Here is a 16,637-nt window from a genome sequence, read left to right on the forward strand (position 1 = left end):
CGATCACTGGCCCACATCCCAGCCCTCTTGAGTTTTTATTTTGAAACAGGATCTGGCTAAGTTTTGCTTGGGGCCTAAGTTGCTGAGTCTGGCCTTGAATTTGCCATCCTCCTGCCTCAGCCTCCCCAGCCTCAGCGGTTACAGGCGGGGCCACCCGGCCTGGCCTATGAAGTCATCTTTGACGGGGTCTCGTGGCTAAAAGGCTCACCCAGCTCTGGCAAGTCCCTTACCCGGAGGTTCCTTCACCCCGTCCTCTCTGTGCTTCGGGTCAGGACCAGAGCCTGCCCATGGCCAGCGTCCACTCTGTGTGAGCCACAGGCCACAGGGTGGGGTTCCTGCCCTCAGAGAGCTTCCACTCAAACACAAGAGGCTGACAGGGGAGAGGACAGCCTCACTGCCACCAAGGAAGCACGGGAGGGGACAGGGAGGAGTGACCTAGCTGGGGGCCATCGAGTCCGAGGGGAAGTGGAGAAGGCGGTGGCCAGCTGGCGTGCCCTTCCGCGGCCTCCCACGTCCCTCCGGCCAGAGCTGGGACACGGTGCCCTCCTGGTCCACAAACTCAAACCTGGCGAGTGACGTGGAGATGAGGAGCCCAGCCCTGGGGTGGACAGGGGCAGGGAGAAGCCCCCCAGGGGGACGCTTCCAGAAGACCTCAGTGGTAAAAGGATCCACGAGACGCTGAAGGGACAAGCGTCCCAGGCACAGGGAACAGCAGGGCAGGGAAGGAGGCCAGACTTCGCCCGGGAGAAAACGCACTCTCAGCCCAAACCAGGCCGAGGGGACAGACACACGGGCCCGGGAGGGAGTCGGGGGTCCAGAGAGACCCACGTGGGAGTCATCGGTTTCCCACTGACCACAGGGGCCCGGTGACCCAGGCCCAGGAGGAGGGACGGTGCTGTGACCGTGGCTGCAGAGCTGGGCGGCAGCGGGTCCCGGGCCTCCCCACCCAGGGCTCAGCAGCCTCCTCAGAAGGCGGCCGTGATGGGAGGTGACCTAAAAGGACATCCCGCCTGGGGACCCAGGAGGGCAGGAGAGTCCACCTGAGGCCTGGGGGAGTGGGCCAGAGGGGTGGGAGGACGCAGGCCGCACGCTCCGCTCGGAGGCACCTGAAGAAGCAGGGACCTGATGGGGGACACCCTCTGTCACCAGGATGCGGGGTCCAGTTCAGGCCGAGGAGGGTCTTGGAGAAGGAGCTGCTTCCCTCCGAGGGAGCAGAAAGGCCCAGAAGGAGAGGGGTCCAGGGTGGGCAGCCGGACAGAGCAGGTCCTGGCCCTTCTGTGTGGCCACGAGCCCTGATCAGCCCCCAGACCTGCAGCTGCTGGCAGGGGGACAGGGCTCACCTCCCAGACCCCTCCTGGGGGTCTCCGCCTGCCACCAAGCCTGCAGGGCCCTCAGGAGCCAGGGCAGGAGGAGGGAGGGCCGGGGAGCACAGCAGGACCTGGTGCTGTGGTCCCCACCCTCCTTGTCCCCGTGGTCCCTTCCCCTGGCCTGAAGAGGCTTCTGTCCATGAGTCTGAGTTGCTAAAAATAACGCGCCTCTTCATCATCCCGACAGCCGCGCTCGGGGACAGTGTGTTCCAGGCCGGAGCCCATCTCTGGGGACTGAGCAGTGGGGCCAGAAGGGCTGCAGATGCGCCTGCCCCTGCAGAGCTCCGCGCCACACCTCAGTCCTGCTGCCCCTGAGAGCCTGGGAGCTGAGGCCAGGCACAAGCCATACCGATTCCTGGGGACTGTGGTGACCTGGAGACACCTGCCATAGGTCCATGGGCCTCTCCTGGTAGCCTGGCACTCAAGAGGACACTGTGGCTACCCAGGGCCACAGGGTTTCCTCTTCTGATTCCCAAAACTCTCTCTGGCTGAGACTGCAGGGAGCTTGACAGGAGTCAGGAGAAGGAGGGACTTGGGTACACATGGAGCCTGTGTCCTTGTCCACTGTGGTCCCCTGCACATAGGAGAGAAAGAGGGTAGTGGCCGTGCTCAGGGAGTCAGAAAGACCTGGGTTCAAATCCTGGCACAGCCCTACTACAGTGTGACCCTGAGAAAGTTACTTAACCTCTCTGGACCTTCATTCTCTCCTTGATAAAAATAAATAGACGCTCAGGGTCCCAATCTTGTAAGGTCGCAGTGTGGCCTGAATGAATCTAAGATGATCCTCAATGCAGTGTCTGGGGCAGAGTGAGAACTCAGTTAATAGTAGTACCCTTATTGATAGCACCATGGCGGTGAGCCTTGGCTGTGGAGTGGAATTTCGGTTCCCTGCCTCTCCCGGCCTGGAGCAGCTGCCTGACTTCTGATCCCTGATTTCCTGGACTGGAAAATGGACCGTGGCCACTCACCTCCTGGAGTTGTGGCCAGGCCCCTGGCGGTGGGTGCCCACGGGAGGTGCAGGGTGGGAGGGGAGGGAGGGCAGGCCGGAAGGGGCAGGGCCGGGGGAGGCCACCCTGGGGGCTGGGGGCAGCAGGAGGCCCTGCCCAGCCCATGGCCCACCAGCAGGGACGGAGGCAGGGCCAGAGAGTGACACGGGGAGTCCAGAAAGGGGAGGCTGGGGACCCAGAGAGAAGGAAGAAGGGACAGGGACAGGGAGGGTGAGGGAGCGGGACAGGTAGAGAGCACGTCTGAGACAGGCAGAGGGCGCAGAGACCCCGTCAGGAGACCCAGTGGACAGGAGGCAAGAGGGAGGGGCCAGCTGGGGACGGGGTCAGGAGCTCCACGGAGCTGGAGGCGCCCGTCCCCGCGGCACACGGGGCTTTTATCGGAGGACGGGAGATCATGTCGTCATGGCAACGAGGGAGCAGGGAAGAGGAGGGAAGAGGCGGGGCCTCGGTGGGGCTGCACCTGGGGCGGGGGTCATGGAAGCCTCCCACCCCAGAGCCAGCCTCAGCCTCAGCCTCGCTGGCGCCCCAGGGCTGACCTTGGGATCCACAGCCGTGTCCCCAGGTCTGCCTCCCCTCCCTCTTTACACCCCCAAGGCCCAGGGCTGGCAGCCTTCCCAGGCACGACCAACAGCTCAACGCACCCCTCCCCACGACCCTCAGAGTGCGGTACAGCAGCAGCCTCTTTGGACAGATGGTAATACAAGAGTCAGAGAAGTCAAGTAACTTCTCTGAGGTAACACAGCACGTCAGCCAGGATCTTCGCGCTGTCCTCTGCTCTGCACAGGCCCTCCCCAGGTGACTCCCAGGACCAAGAGACGGGCTCTTCTGGCAAACCTCGCCCTCTAGCAGTGGCTGAAAAGGGTCAGAGAACACAACTGTGGAAGAGAGGAAAATGGGAGGCCCTGGCTCTACGGACATCACCGAGGCTCAGGCCATTTTGTCCCAAGATTTCTATTGTCAACTCCTCCGTGCCCCTGCCCCCCACATCCTGGGAGTCAGGGTGCTCATCTGCACAGTGGGGGGCCCACATTGGGTGGGTCAGGGTCTCCTGAGTCTGAGGAAGTCAGAGGCCAAGGCTCGGATCCTGCCCCTCCACCTGGACAAGCCCCAGCCACCAGCCCGGGGCGGTCACAGCTCTCCTCTGGGCCATCGGCCTCAGACCCTCAGAGCCTCTCGGACATTGGCCTCGGGGTGGACAGGCCAAGGAGGCAGTGGGGCCGCCCAGCTCTCAGAGCACTCAGGCCAGGGAGACGGTGGCCAGGAGGTGCCGGCCTCGGCAGGAGGGGTCTCTGGGAGGACAAGGCTCTGGCCTTTCGCAGGCCGTGGGGCCCAGCCCTGAGCCCAGAGGCCTGGCTGGCCGGCGTCGGGCCAAGGGAGCTGGAGAAGGAATAACCCCAGGACTGCAGAAGCCCGCGGGGCGGCCCTGCTGGAGCGGACAGAACCCAGGGCCGGGGCTTCCGGAGCGGCCAGGAGCAGGGCTGCTCGGGGAGGCTGAGGGAGGAGGCTGAGGGGGAGATTCCTGCAAAATCCAACTGCAGCCGGTGAGGCCAGGCGAGGACTCTGAGCCCTTCTAGAACTTTGAACGAGAGGAGAGTCATGAAACAGGAAGAGGAGCCAGGGGCCGAGGGCCATGCAGAGTGGGCCCCTCAGCCCTGGACCTGAGAGTGGCCCCTCAGCCCCGGACCCCCTCAAGGGACCCCCTGGACAAGGCCTCTCCTTGGTGGTGTGGAGGGGCTGGCCCACCCCCAGGGGCTCCCTGCACTCTCCTGCTGCCCAGGCCCAGGGTGATCAGAGGGCACAGGCCCGCAGCGGCAGGCACCCAGAGGAGAGGGCGCCAGTGGACCGTGATGGCCAGGTGGTCAGGGCGCACCTGAGACAGGCTCTTTGGAGTGAGGACGGAGAGAGGAGGACAGGAGGGAGGGAGGAAAATCAGTCGCTGGTCTTAGGTGCCCCCGGCTGGGCCTGGGGCCAGGGGTGTGCTGGGGGAGGCCGGAGGCCTAGGCAAGGGTACCTGGCACCTCCTGCGGCCCCCAGGCCAGGGTCAGCCTGGGGGGCCCTTCTGCCTCCTCGGTGTGCTCCTCCCGGGCCTGTCCCAGGTGACCCCTGAGCCTTGTCAGGAAGCCTGGTGGCAGCCCCCTGGCACCCCCACCCCACCCCAGGCCTGTCACCACCGCACACCAGCCCTCCCCACCCTTCCTTCAAGGCCCTGCGGGCTGAGATGCTGCCAGGTCTGACGGTCACCAGGGCCCCAGCCATGGGACCCAAGACAAGTCCCTAAACTGCCCAGGGGCCACCTTCTGCATCTGCAGGATGATGAGAAGGGCCAGAGGTGACCTTGGACACAGGAGGTTATTCTTATGCTCCAAAGCAGGCCTCCGACACCTGGTGCCTTGTGCCTTCACCCCCAGAACCCCGGTCTCCCCTGCCGGTATCTCTGAGGGGGCCCCAGGGACTGAGCCCGAAGGGAAGCTCCTGGACACGCCGGGCCACGGGGCCAGACCCAGGGAGCGGCCGCCCGAGAGATGTCAGCCAGAGAAGAGAACCAACAAACAGGTTTTTTGGACGCCTTCAGCGGTGATTTTGTCCCCTCCCCGACGCCTCCTCCTGCCTGTCCTCCTCCCCGTCCAGGCTGGCTTCGGACACTCACCCTCCTCCCCACTTCCTGGAGCAAAGGGACCCTGACATCCCAACTTATTTTTAGTCACCCACCTCTGGAGCTCCCCCCACCCTTGGCGGCCTCATCCTACCCTGTCCTCTGTCCCTGGGGGCAGCCTGGAGCAGAAGGCCGCTCGGGACCAGCTGGTCCCCATATCCCACCCCCCAACCTGGACGGTATGCCCCAGCCCCCACCACGGTGGCCCTGTCCTGCCCGGGACACCTCCAGCCTCTGCAGGGCACCCCCAGCAGCCCCTTCTTCCTGCCTGGCCCAGGCCCACCCCGCTCAGTGCCTGGCGGGCCGCCTCCCCAGGTGCCACCCTCCGTGCTCCATAACCTGGGTGCTGCCCGTCTGTCCTCACTGCTGGACGCCTGGCTCCTGCTGGGCCCGTGGAGCCAGCCACCAAGCTCAGCCACTGGAGACCTGGGGCAGGAAGGGACCCAGGGGTCCAGGCAGGTTCAACATGGAGCCCTCCAAATGGCTCCTCCTGGACCTACTGTCCACCTGTGTCAGGCCAGAGGAGCCCAGGGGCAGAGGACACCGGCCCCCTCCAGGGTCCCAGCTACACCCCTCCAGCCCCAAACTGCACCCCCACTCGGCCACACCAGAGCTGCGCTGTGCGACTCAGCTGCTTGTCCCCCCCCCCAGGGTGGCTCAGGAAATGTGTGACATCTGTTCTCCCTCACATCGGGACTGGAGCTTCAACAGTCCCCTCCCTGGGGACAGTTGTAGATGTGGCTTTCTGCACCTCGCGACACTTCCTGGGAACATCCTGGCCCCCGCAGAGACGGCGCTCACAGGCTCACCACCTGCCAGGTGCTGTCAGACGGGGACACACGGAGAAGGAGACACACGGACACCTGGACGCCCACCTGGAACCCAGGGAGTGACAAGGGCCACCCTCAGCCTGGGGACGGAGGCACCAGCCGCAGAGGCTGGTCCACGTGTGGGTGGGGTGACTCTGAACCACCCTTCCCTCCTACCACCCTTGCTCCCCACCCTCCTGCCCATCTCTGGCCCGGGCCAAGGCCTGCCAGCCCCAGGAGCCCCCACCCCTACCTGCCAGGATGCCAGCCTGGACCTGGCCCAAACCTCTGCTCGCCAGCTGTGCCCAGATTTGGGGCTCTCCCCAGACTCCCAACACAGCCGTGCAAGAACCCTGGAGTCAACAGGTGACCCTCTTTACTGCCCGCCATGGCTTTGCTCACATCACACCGCAATGGACAGCTCTGTCCCCTACCCACCAGACAGGGCTGGGACTCTGCCCAGAACCAAGGGGCAAAGTGGTCTCACCTCAGGCCAGCAGCCATTTACAAAGGCCTGCCTGAGCTCGCTGCAGCCCCCTCTGCTCATGGAGAGCGCTCTGGGATCCATTGTTGATGTCTGTCATGGGCACGGGGATAGGAGGATATGGAGGCAGCGATCTGACACGTTCGCCTGAGAACCTTCCTGCCCAGCTGAACAGGGAGAGAACCTGCTGCAGCTCCCCAGAGGCTTCGAGCCCAGAGAAGTATGGAGCACGGGAAGGTGGGTAGAGTAGGCCTAGAACAGAGCCATCTTCCAGGCCATGGAGTCCACTCTCCTCATCTCAGGCCACTGAACGGTGTCAGGGGACATCTAGAACCAGAGACTGAGTCAGCTCATCTTAGAAAGAACCAGAGGTTCCAGAGTAGTCACAACGGCCTTGCCATGTACCGATACCAATCTCTCACACTCCTGGGGACATCTAATCCGTCATCGCTACCTCCCAACCCTGTCCAGTCTTAAAGTAACCAATGTTATCCCACTTTAAAGGTCAGGAAATGGAGCTCAGAAAGGTTGAGCAGTTGGTGTGAGGCGACACAGCCAATAAGCAGAGGCTGGGCAGACTGGCCCAGCTCCTGAGCCAGGGTTCTTTTCCTACTACCACCAGGATGACCCCCATTATGCCCTTTCTCTTCCTGTCACCTCTGTCCAGCCCCATCTCTACCTGCACTCTCAGGGCTGGACCCTCCCACCCCTCCAGGTTCTGTGCTTCCCTTGGATCTGTGGGATGGTTCCCCGGTTTCTAACTCAGCCAAGACCAGATGGAATCTCCCAGCAGAATTTCTCTAGGAAACTACAGAGAAAACAAAACAAAACGGAAAATGCAAAACCCCCATCAGAGCATGTCCCCAGAGCCCATGGTCCCCAGCCTTGGGTGACTAATGCCAAGCCGGTCCCCACGTTGCTGGAAAACTCACCGATCCAACATGGCCCCTGGGGCGAGGCTGCCACGTCCCTGCTGGCTTGGGCCACCCTCTCCGGGGAGGCCCCCGGGCACACGTCACGGCCCTGCCGCACTGGCCCCTCGGTGGCCAAGGCTGGGGTCACACAGGTCGTTCCCAGCCAGGGCGCCGGGGGAGCATGGCTTCCCGGAGCCCACCTCCCCTCCCTGCCCTCCAGGGTTTCACTTCCTCCTCTCTGTCCCCCAGCTTCCCAGACTCGCTGTAGACACAACATCAAACCCAGGAAAGTGGCCTCTCCTTGTCCCTCCAGTTCCCACCGGCCCTGGTGACACCCTCCAGGATCGCCCTTTTGCAGCTCGGCCACCCAGGGACACGTGTGCCCAAGGCAGGACCGGGAGGTGACTGAAGCATGTTCCTGGGGTCTGGAGGCTGAGTGGGCGCAGGGAGGACAGGGGAGGGGCCTGGAGGGGGTGGCAGCCGGGCGGACAGGGCAGGGGACCTCAGTTACCCCTCCCTCCTCCTGCTCGGTGGCTCCTGGGCCAGCAACCAGGACATTATTTGAAGCCGGTCCCACGGCTTCACCTGACCTTGAAGCCCAGAGAGGTGAAGGATTCGCCCCGGGTTACCCAGAAATTTGGTGGCCCCGCTGGGACGGCCACCAGAGCTTGTGATACAGCTCAGGGATCCTTCGCAGGCTGCTAGCTGGGTGCCCACTCTGATGCCAGCTGCCAGGCCAGCAGAGGAAAGGGGGCCACAGCCTGGACCTGCAGCTGGAGCTGACTCTGTGGTCACCCTGGGGGAACCCCGGGCTCCGCCCTTGCCGCCCCTCCCCCCAGCGTCCAGGGACTCCAGGCCCCGGCCCAGCAGCCTCTCACGCTCCCTCCCGCACAGCTGCAGCTGGGTTGGGTAGGAAAGGGACACCTGGGTCCCCCCAGGCCTCAGCCCAGCCCTCTCCCCTCTTGACGTGGCCCTGGGGAGTGGAGGGGTGGGCCGGGTGGGGGAGCCCCTGCCATCGGAGAATGGCAGCTCTGAGATGGAGGGACCCAGCCTTCAGCTCCAAAGGGGCCTGTCCCCTCCCTGGGGAAGTCAAGGCCAGGACCCTCACACCCGGGCCTGGCCCGGCACCTCCCCCACCTGCCCTGCCCGGAGCTGCCCCCCCCCCCCCAGGGCTGCACCAAGGACAGAAATAGCCCGACTTTCCGGGAGGAAGGCTCTTTTTCCATCTCCAGCCGGTTCCGGTCCCCTCACGGCCACCACTAGGCCACGAGCCTCTGGGGCCTGTGAAGATCCAAGCCCTGGGTGGGACAGAAGCCAGAGGGGCCACAGGAGGCAGTGGGGGACTCAGAGGAGGGGGAGCAGTCACCCAGGACGGAAGTGGGAAGGGCCAGGAGGAGGGAAGAGGGGGAGCTGCAGCCCAGGGTGCGGGGCTGCCGCAGGGGCCTCGGTGGAAGTCACCGCTCATCGACGGAGGGCTCCAAGGCCCAGCCAAGGGAGGAGCCCCGGCCAGGGCCAGGCCAGGGTGGGAGCTGGGACTCCAGGCTCCCTCCGGACAGCAGCCTCCCCAGGCGGATGGAAGGCCCCACGGTTGTGCACCCAAGAATCCCGTGGTCTAATTTTAGCCAGGCAGCACCCCCACCCCGCCTCCCCTGCTGGCGGCAAAGCTGGAGCAAGAAGGCTGGAGCCTGGCCTCCCCAGCCTGGGCATCAGCCTCCAGGGAGCTCTCCCAGGACCACACGGGGCCTCCACAGGAAAGACCCGGCAGCACCCAGAGGCAGAGGGGCGTCTGAGCCACCCAGCTGGGACGAGGTCGGGCTGGGTGCACGGCTGGATTCAATGACCTCGGCTTGTTTCCTGGCCCCAAACGGGAATGACAGTCACACCACTAGGCCCTAAGACCCCAGCGCTGACCTTCTTCTCTCCCCACTGCATGTCTCAGAAGGCCCCAAAGAGACCGGTCACTCCAGACTTGGTGCCCGATTCTGCACCGAGGTACAGCTCTGTCCTGCCCAAGAACCTGCCTCTGAGGACAGCTGGGGAGCTCCAGGAAGCTCCATGTCTGTAGGGACTCCATAGGGACGGGCACAGTGGGAAGAGGAGAGAGGGGGTCCATGCTGGGGACCCCAGGGGACCATCCTCCATGGGCAGGCAAGGACACTGAGGCCCAGGGAGGGACCAAGTCCTGACCAGGGCCAGCCCAACAGTCGTGGCAGAGGCAGGACCCGAACCCTGGGGTCCCCACCTACTGTGATTCCCAGGGGCAGAGCAGTCCCGGCCAGCTCTGCCACCTACAGCCACCAGGCCCCAAGAGCAGAATGGCTGGCCGGGGGGCCAGAAAACAGAGGTGGCTGGTACCAACTGCAGCCGGGCAGACGCCCCTTCCCCAGCCACGAGGAGCCCTGTTCACGGGTGGAGCTGGGTAGGCAGGGTCCCAATCCAGGTCCAGCACCTGCAATGCATGCAGGTACGCACACTGTATATATATATATATATATATATATATATATATATATATATGTACACACACACACACACTGTGTATATATATGTACACACATGAGATCATGCCGAGGAACAGGAGCCGGCAGGAGCTTGGCTACCCAGCTGTCCTCCACGGCGGGTCTCTGGAGCAGGCTCTCTGTGTCCAGTACCTTCTGAGTGGACGGTCAAGAGCTTCTCACACCAAATGCTCCAAAGAGAAATTCTCAGAGATCCCCAATTTCTCAGTAGCTGTCTTGAAGCAGGGACTGAAGCGTATCCCTTGTGAACTGTGATTCTCCCAAAGCAGGGGTGGCTGGAGGGTCTCTACTCCCTCCCTCTTTTTTTTTTCAATGTGTGTGTGCGTGCGCGCGCATGCTAGGGCTGCCTTTTTATCAGGGATGATTTTTTTTTTCCTGATCCCAGGAATTGAATATAGGGACACCTTGCATTGAAATACATCACCAGCCCCATTAAAAAAAAAGATGAGACCTTGTTTTACTAAGTTGCTTAGGGTATCGCTAAGTTGCTGAGGCTGGCCCTGAACATGTGATCCTCCTGCCTCAGCCTCCCGATTCACTGAGATTATAGGCATGCTCCTCCACATCCCTCAGGGACAGCTTATTAAGAAAGGGATCTATAGAAGGTCAATGTGCCAACCAAGGCATCTCACTGCCATCTGGTGAACTACCAAGGCTCCCTGCCCTCATCTCTTCCGTGTTTGGCAGGATTGGTCCCTAGGAAGAAAGGGCTGTCCCCACCCCACTTCCCCATCTCTGTCACTCTGGGCCCACTTCATCAATCCAGTCACCTTCAGATGGGCTGAGGGTGGAATCAAGAGCAGGTCTTACTAACAGAGAATTGCAGGAATGCGGCATGAGAGGAGGGAAAGCCACACTGGGAACCCACGTTCCTTGATCCAGCTTTTCCTGCAACCGTTATTAGCTGTGTGACTCTGGACAGTCTCTGGGATTCTGCCCCCCACCTTCCTCATCTGAGAACTGAATAAAGCAGCAAAATGAGAATAAGACTAGACCAGGACCTGACATAAGCAGGCTGCCAGCAGAAGTTTCCTGAATGCAGGAAGGTTATTGCTTGAGTCTGGGTGCAATTCATTTCCTTCAGTAAGAAGGTGCAGTATGCTGGGCCACCAGGATTCTAGATCCAGTCCTGCCACCATGTGCCTGTGTGAGGCCACCTGAGGCACATCCTTTGTCTCTGGGATCCATCTCTTCTTCAATGAAATTCATGGATTGCGCTTAGCTTTCAGAAATGGAAAACCTGAGACACACATACCATAGCTTACACCGGCTGTGGCCAGCACAGACATGAGCAATCGATCACAGCACTGCTGCCTACTGACCCCAGCCTAATAGAGTCTCAGGACCTCCAGACAGAAGATGTCACTGAACGAGAGCTACTCACGAGATGGAACCACAATTTTTCTGGACCTGAACTTTACAGTTTTATGGTTCCATGACCCATCTGGGTGACCTTGAACCTCAGCTTCTTCTTTTATAAAAATGACCACTCCAGCAAGGTTTTGAGGATTCAATGCGACAGTGTATTCAGAATGGGCTTCACTCAGTCCTGTTCCAGCAAGGCTGACCTGCTGCTCCTGCCCAGAGTGGGACAGGGAGCTACACCCAAGCCCCAGGACCTACCCCTTCAGCCAAGGCACAGCAGAGGAGCTGGGCTGACCTAAGACAGACTGAGACGTTCTGCTGTATGTGGCCTCAGGCCTCGGCACAGGGCGCCCTGGCCCCTGGAAGGAGCTGGGAGCGGGCAGGGCAGGTCTTTATTGTTAGACCTCAGCAAAGCTCATATCCACCCAGGGTGGTGGGCACACTGGGGTCCCCGCTGGTCATTCCTAGCAGAGGCGTGGCCCCTACACCTCAGACGCTGGCCTCACGGCCCATCCCCTGGTCTCTCTCCCCGGGGTCTGCCACGGGTGTCCCCTTGCCCATGGTGTCCTTGTAGCAGCTTGCTGTCACCTCCCCTGCTCATGGAGCCAGACCAGTCCGGTCCGGGCCCTGAGGCTGCCCTCCCTAAGGCCTAAGGACTGACTCTCACTCCCACTCACGGGACAGCATGAGGACCTCCTGTGTCCGTCAGGGAATGACCTCAGCAGGCCTTCCAGCTCCGAGGGTGGGGCTGAGTCTTAGCAGGGGACAGCGGAAGGGAAGCAGCTCCATCCCCTGCTCCTACCCCTTGCTGCAGAGAGCGGCTTAAAATGGCCTTCCTGGCCAGGCGCGGGGGTGCATGCCTGTCCTCCCAGAGGCTCCGGAGGCTGAGGCAGGAGGATTGTGAGTTCAAAGCCAGCCTCAGCAACTTAGCGAGGCCCTGAGTAACTCAGCAAGACCCTGTCTCTATAAAGGGCTGGGGAGGGGCTGGGGCCAGGGCTCCGTGGTAGAGCACCTGCCCAGCATGTCTGAGACACTGGGTTCAGGCCTCAGCACTGCACATAAATAAATTTTGAAAAGGTCCATCAACAACTGAAAAAAAAAAAAAAAAGGCTGTGTAAGTGTCCTGGGGTCCAGTCCCGGGGGGGGAGTGGATGGCCTTCCTCTCCCCCTCCCTCTGTTCCTCCTACCCTGTCCAGGTTGGGGCTGTCTCTCCAACCCTGCCACTCATCTAGCCAACCCCACACTTCCTACCTTGCCTCTCGGTGGACCCCTGCTCCTCACCCAGGACCCCACCCAAGGCCCCCTCTTCTGGGGAGCCTCCTTCCTCTCCCTTCCAGGCAGCCACGTCACCCCATTGCTGGTGACGATGAGGAAGGCTGTGACAGGCAGGTGTTGGAGGGCGGGCGGGGGAGGAGAGCACGGTGGCCCTGGAAGAGAGCCCCAGTTCCTTGGGCTAACACCCGGAGTGTGACGTCCCTGGGACAATGATGACACTGCTGGCTTATTACAAAATATCCTTTATTGATAAAATAGCTCCGACTTTTTAAAAATGCCTGCATGTCACAAGAGGGCCACAGGCCACATTACCAGGGGTCCCATGCAGCACACAAAAGATGGGCCAGCAGATGGTCACATGTCAGTCCCTCCCCTGGGCCCAGCCCACCAGCCACACCCCAAGCCCATGTCCTGGCCTCACAGCTGCAACTGGCCAAAGACCAAGCTCGGGTCTTTTTGGTCCCCGCCATTCTCCCCCAAAAACCTCTGCGGCACCTTCCGGATCTGGCAGGTTCGTCAGAGTGCCAACAACCTGTGCCACTCAGCCCACCCCAACCCCCACGCTGGCAGGCCACACGCCAGGCAGCCCTTGGGGAAGACGGGGCACTGCACTTTAGAGACTGTTCTGGGCACAGGATCTCGGGTGGAGGAGAGGACCAAGAGGGACAGGCCCTCAGCCCAGGGCAGCGTGGCTGCCCGGTTCTCCATCAGTAAGGCATGGGGTGAGTTACGCGCCACAGGAGCCCAGCTGGAGGTCAGAAACCTGTCCACGCACGGCAGCCTGGGGCTCCCCCAGCCGTCCTCAGGGCCTCGCTGCCTGCTCCGGCCTCCGCACCCACTGGGGGCTCTGCCTTCCTCCTTGGGCTCTCAGCTCAGACTGCTTCCATGGCGTGGATATTTTTAGCCATCTTTGGGGGGAAATTTGCCTGTTTGATGACAAAAGACTTATTCCCTCCTGGGGTGGGAGCCAAGCCGTGCAAATCCTCTTGGTGTTGCAGGTGACACATCAAGAAGCTGTCACCGGCATAATAACTCAAACCTTTGTGGGCCCAAGAACACGTTCTCAAAGAAATCCTGTGACTTCAAATAGCAGTACTGTGAGCTGCTCTCTGCTTCCAGTTTGGGGTAGGAATTCACACACCCCGGGGACAGAACAAAAGTCTACAGGAACTCGGGTGGCGGTAAGCACAGAGGAAAGGGGCTTTCACATCACCGGATAATCACATTTGACGGTTCTCTAGCATGTTCCCCGCGGAGCACGGAGCTTTCTGCAAAGCCTTTCAACTCCGGCAGCAAGTGGGCGGCGAGTTATTGTCACCCTGCGTTTTGCAGGGGTGAGTGCCAGTGATCGGGGATCTCCCATGAGGCAGAGGCCCGGCCTCCAAGCCTCCCCACAGAGGCATCCACGTGCCTACCTGCCTCCCAAAGGAGGGTCGGGTGGGGAAGCCAAGGCACGGGTCTGGCCTTTAAAGGAGCCACAGATCCAAAAGCAGAGGCAAGGGGGAGAGATGGGCCCAGAGAATGCCATCCCAGAACCCCATCCCAGCACCAGGGAGGACCATGGTGCCCATGTGGGTGAACAGACTTGACTTCTTCATCAGCCTCAGCATCAGGCCCTCCTGGGGGAAGTGGAAGGTGGACTTCCTGCTCTTTGGGGATCAGGGGGTGAGAAAGCAACAAAAACACCCCAAGTGAAGGACCTGCCAAGGCATCCAGGGTCCTCAAGAAAGGGCAGCCCATCCATCAGCCTGCAGGGGCCCGGCACAGAGGTGCTCTACTCTGACCTGGTCTCTGCCACGTTCAGGAAGGTCCGGGCTTCACCCATCTGCCTGTGCCCGGGCAGGGGATGGAGAAGAGGTCCCCCCAGCAAAGCCAGCCAGGGGGTGCCTCAGATGGACCCTCTCAACCGCACCTCTGCCCGTCCCCCTCCCCTCCAAGGGGACTCCTAGGATGAAACCCGTAGGAACTGCGCAGGGACCAGAGGGCCCCAGGGAGACAGCCACATAAAGGAGGGCAAGAGACAGGGTGGCGCTGGCACCCACCCCACACGGGCAGTGGCAGGCAGCTCACCAGGCCGTCTGGGTCCACTGGCGGCAAAGGATCCTGCGGAAGGCACGACGAAAGTCCTGGTTGAAGATGGTGTAGATGACAGGGTTCAGGGAGCTGTTACAGTAGCCAATCCAGAAGAAGAACTGGAAGAGGCCGTGGGGCACCTTGCAGTGCTGTGGGCAGATGGCACCCAGGCTATAGCTGAAGAAGAAGGGGAACCAGCAGAGCACGAAGACCCCGATGACCACGGCCAGCACGAACGTGAACCGCTTCTCCCGGGTCAGCTGCGCCCGCCGTCGCCACCACTGCCCACCCATGGCACCCGCACCCCTGCCCAGGAGCACCTGTCCACGTAGGGTGGCCAGCACCCGGGAACCCTGTGGCTTCTGCAAGGGGGGACTGCAAACGGAGGCAGAAGATGCTGGCACTGACTGAGGGTCACACTCTTCCTCCTCTTCAGCGTCCTCCTCTGGAGATGCCCCACAAAGGTCCCTCTTCTGGCTCTGGTCTGCCTTGGGGAGGGCAGTCCAGCTGGGGGGCAAGGCCCTGCTCCCAGGCTCTTCAGGGGCCTCTCCTTCCTCTTTCTCCCCAGTGGGCTTGGGGTGTCCATTGGCCTCTCCAGTAGAAGACAGAGGAGAGGCCAGGGTTGGCACCTTGGCCGAGGCTGAAGTGCCCCCAGCGACAGGACCAGACGGCTTCGCCTCACCAGGGCCTGGCCCGCCTTTGGCCCCTGGCCCTCTGCGGTGGCTGCGTTTGGCAATCAGGTAGATGCGTAGGTAGACAAGGATCATGATGAGGCAGGGCGCAAAGAAAGAGCCGATGCTGGAGGCTAAGATGTACCAGGCCTCTTGGTTGAGCTTGCACTGGGGGCGCCCGTGGGGCTGGGGGCCCTGGTCGCCCTTGTAGATGAGGGGCGGCAGCGAGATGACGGCTGCGATGAGCCACACGGTAAGGATAATGCACTTGATGCGGCGCGGTGTGCGCTTCGAGTTGTACTCCAGCGCGCGGCTCACCGCCCAGTAGCGGTCCAGGCTGATGGCGCACAGGTGCACGATGGACGAGGTACAGAAGAGCACGTCGAGCGCCAGGTACACCTCGCACCATGTGCGCCGAAAGTACCAGTAGCCCAGCAGCTCGTTGGCCAGCGAGAAAGGGATGATGAGCGTGGCCACGAGGATGTCAGCAGCAGCCAGGGACACCAAGAATAGGTTTTGCGGTGCGCGCAGCGAGCGGCTGGTCAACACGGCCAGGATGACCAGCGCGTTGCCGAAAATGGTGAAGAGGATGAGGAAGGTGATGGCTGCCGCGATGGCAGCTGTAGCCTGCACCGAATAGGGCTCCTGGTGGTCCATGGTGGGGCCGGACATGGCCAGTGGCACCGCTGCTCTCCAGGCGGACGCACGGCGGCAGAGAGCACCACCCCGGCTCGGTTAGGCGAAGGGATGGTCCCCCCGGCGACGCTGAAGGCGCTGGAGCCCCATGGCCCGGACGAACGGTGCCTAGGAGGTCCGGGGACACCCGGGGCCAGCCACCGCCCTCCTACATCCTCTTCCACCAGCGCCCAGCGTCCCTGCCGTCTGCCCCAGAGAAGTTTTCCAAGTTGTCCCGCGGTCGTCCCCGTCCCGCCCGAGACTGCAGGAAAGTAGCGCTGCCGCACCGCAGGGTGGCCGGATGCACCGCGGGGCGCGGAGCCTGGAAGACCCGACTGGGTGTGCTCGGCGGTCCTGGGAGGAGGCGAAGAGCGAGGAGCTGGCTCCGCTGCCGGCTCTCGCCCGGAGCCGCGCCTGCAGGCACCCGCCGCGGCAGGGGAGTGGGGAGGAGGGCGGGAGCCGCGGGAGCCGCGGGAGGAGGAGGAGACTGGAGGCGGGAGCGGGAGGAGGGGCGGGGCGGGCGGGCGGAGGAGGGTGGGTGGAAGATGCGCTTTGCACGGGGGCGGACGAGTCCTGCGCTGCCTCCCCGCACCCTGGCCTCCGCCTGGCGCCCCGACCCCTTTTCCTCTCGGCCGCCACGCGGAGGGAGGTCAGAGGGGCCCAGCGTCTGGGACCTTCGGGACTCTGGGAAGGATGAGTGCCGAAGAGGAAGGGTCGGCACCTGCGGGGACCTAGGAGGCCGAGCACTGGGAAGGAGACTGCGAGGCTGGGACCCGAGCAGCCAGATCAAGGGCGGAGGGTGCGAGCTGGTCTCCCCTCCTGTCG

The 16,637-nt window shown here is 62.4% G+C and overlaps 1 protein-coding gene and 1 long non-coding RNA gene across 4 annotated transcripts; one reads left to right on the forward strand and one right to left on the reverse strand.

Moving 5' to 3' along the window:
* The first annotated feature begins 2,438 nt into the window (after positions 1 to 2,438).
* Positions 2,439 to 11,251, forward strand: LOC144369256 (uncharacterized). Of its 2 annotated transcripts, none has more exons than XR_013428726.1 (5): positions 2,439 to 3,068; positions 3,159 to 3,877; positions 3,967 to 6,557; positions 7,484 to 7,635; positions 7,932 to 11,251. It is a non-coding gene; the product is annotated as an uncharacterized LOC144369256 (long non-coding RNA). The 2 variants fall into 2 exon arrangements; XR_013428727.1 differs by having other exon boundaries at positions 9,174 to 11,251.
* Positions 11,252 to 12,619: 1,368 nt separating this feature from the next.
* Positions 12,620 to 16,637, reverse strand: Adra2b (adrenoceptor alpha 2B). Of its 2 annotated transcripts, none has more exons than XM_078028475.1 (2): positions 14,787 to 16,637; positions 12,620 to 14,615 (listed from the first exon to the last, which is right to left on the reverse strand). In XM_078028475.1, the coding sequence occupies exons 1-2, from the start codon at positions 15,807 to 15,809 to the stop codon at positions 14,460 to 14,462; spliced, it is 1,179 nt and encodes a 392-aa protein (XP_077884601.1). In that variant the 5' UTR covers positions 15,810 to 16,637; the 3' UTR covers positions 12,620 to 14,459. The 2 variants fall into 2 exon arrangements, with proteins under 2 accessions (XP_077884601.1, XP_077884600.1); XM_078028474.1 differs by having other exon boundaries at positions 12,620 to 14,042; positions 14,464 to 16,636.

The sequence above is a fragment of the Ictidomys tridecemlineatus genome, chromosome 12 (assembly GCF_052094955.1).
Source record: "Ictidomys tridecemlineatus isolate mIctTri1 chromosome 12, mIctTri1.hap1, whole genome shotgun sequence".
NCBI lineage: Eukaryota > Metazoa > Chordata > Mammalia > Rodentia > Sciuridae > Ictidomys > Ictidomys tridecemlineatus.

Excerpts from the sequence above, each read along its gene's own strand:
- Adra2b (XM_078028474.1), bottom strand. The coding sequence starts at position 15,809 with ATGTCCGGCCCCACCATGGACCACCAGGAGCCCTATTCGGTGCAGGCT.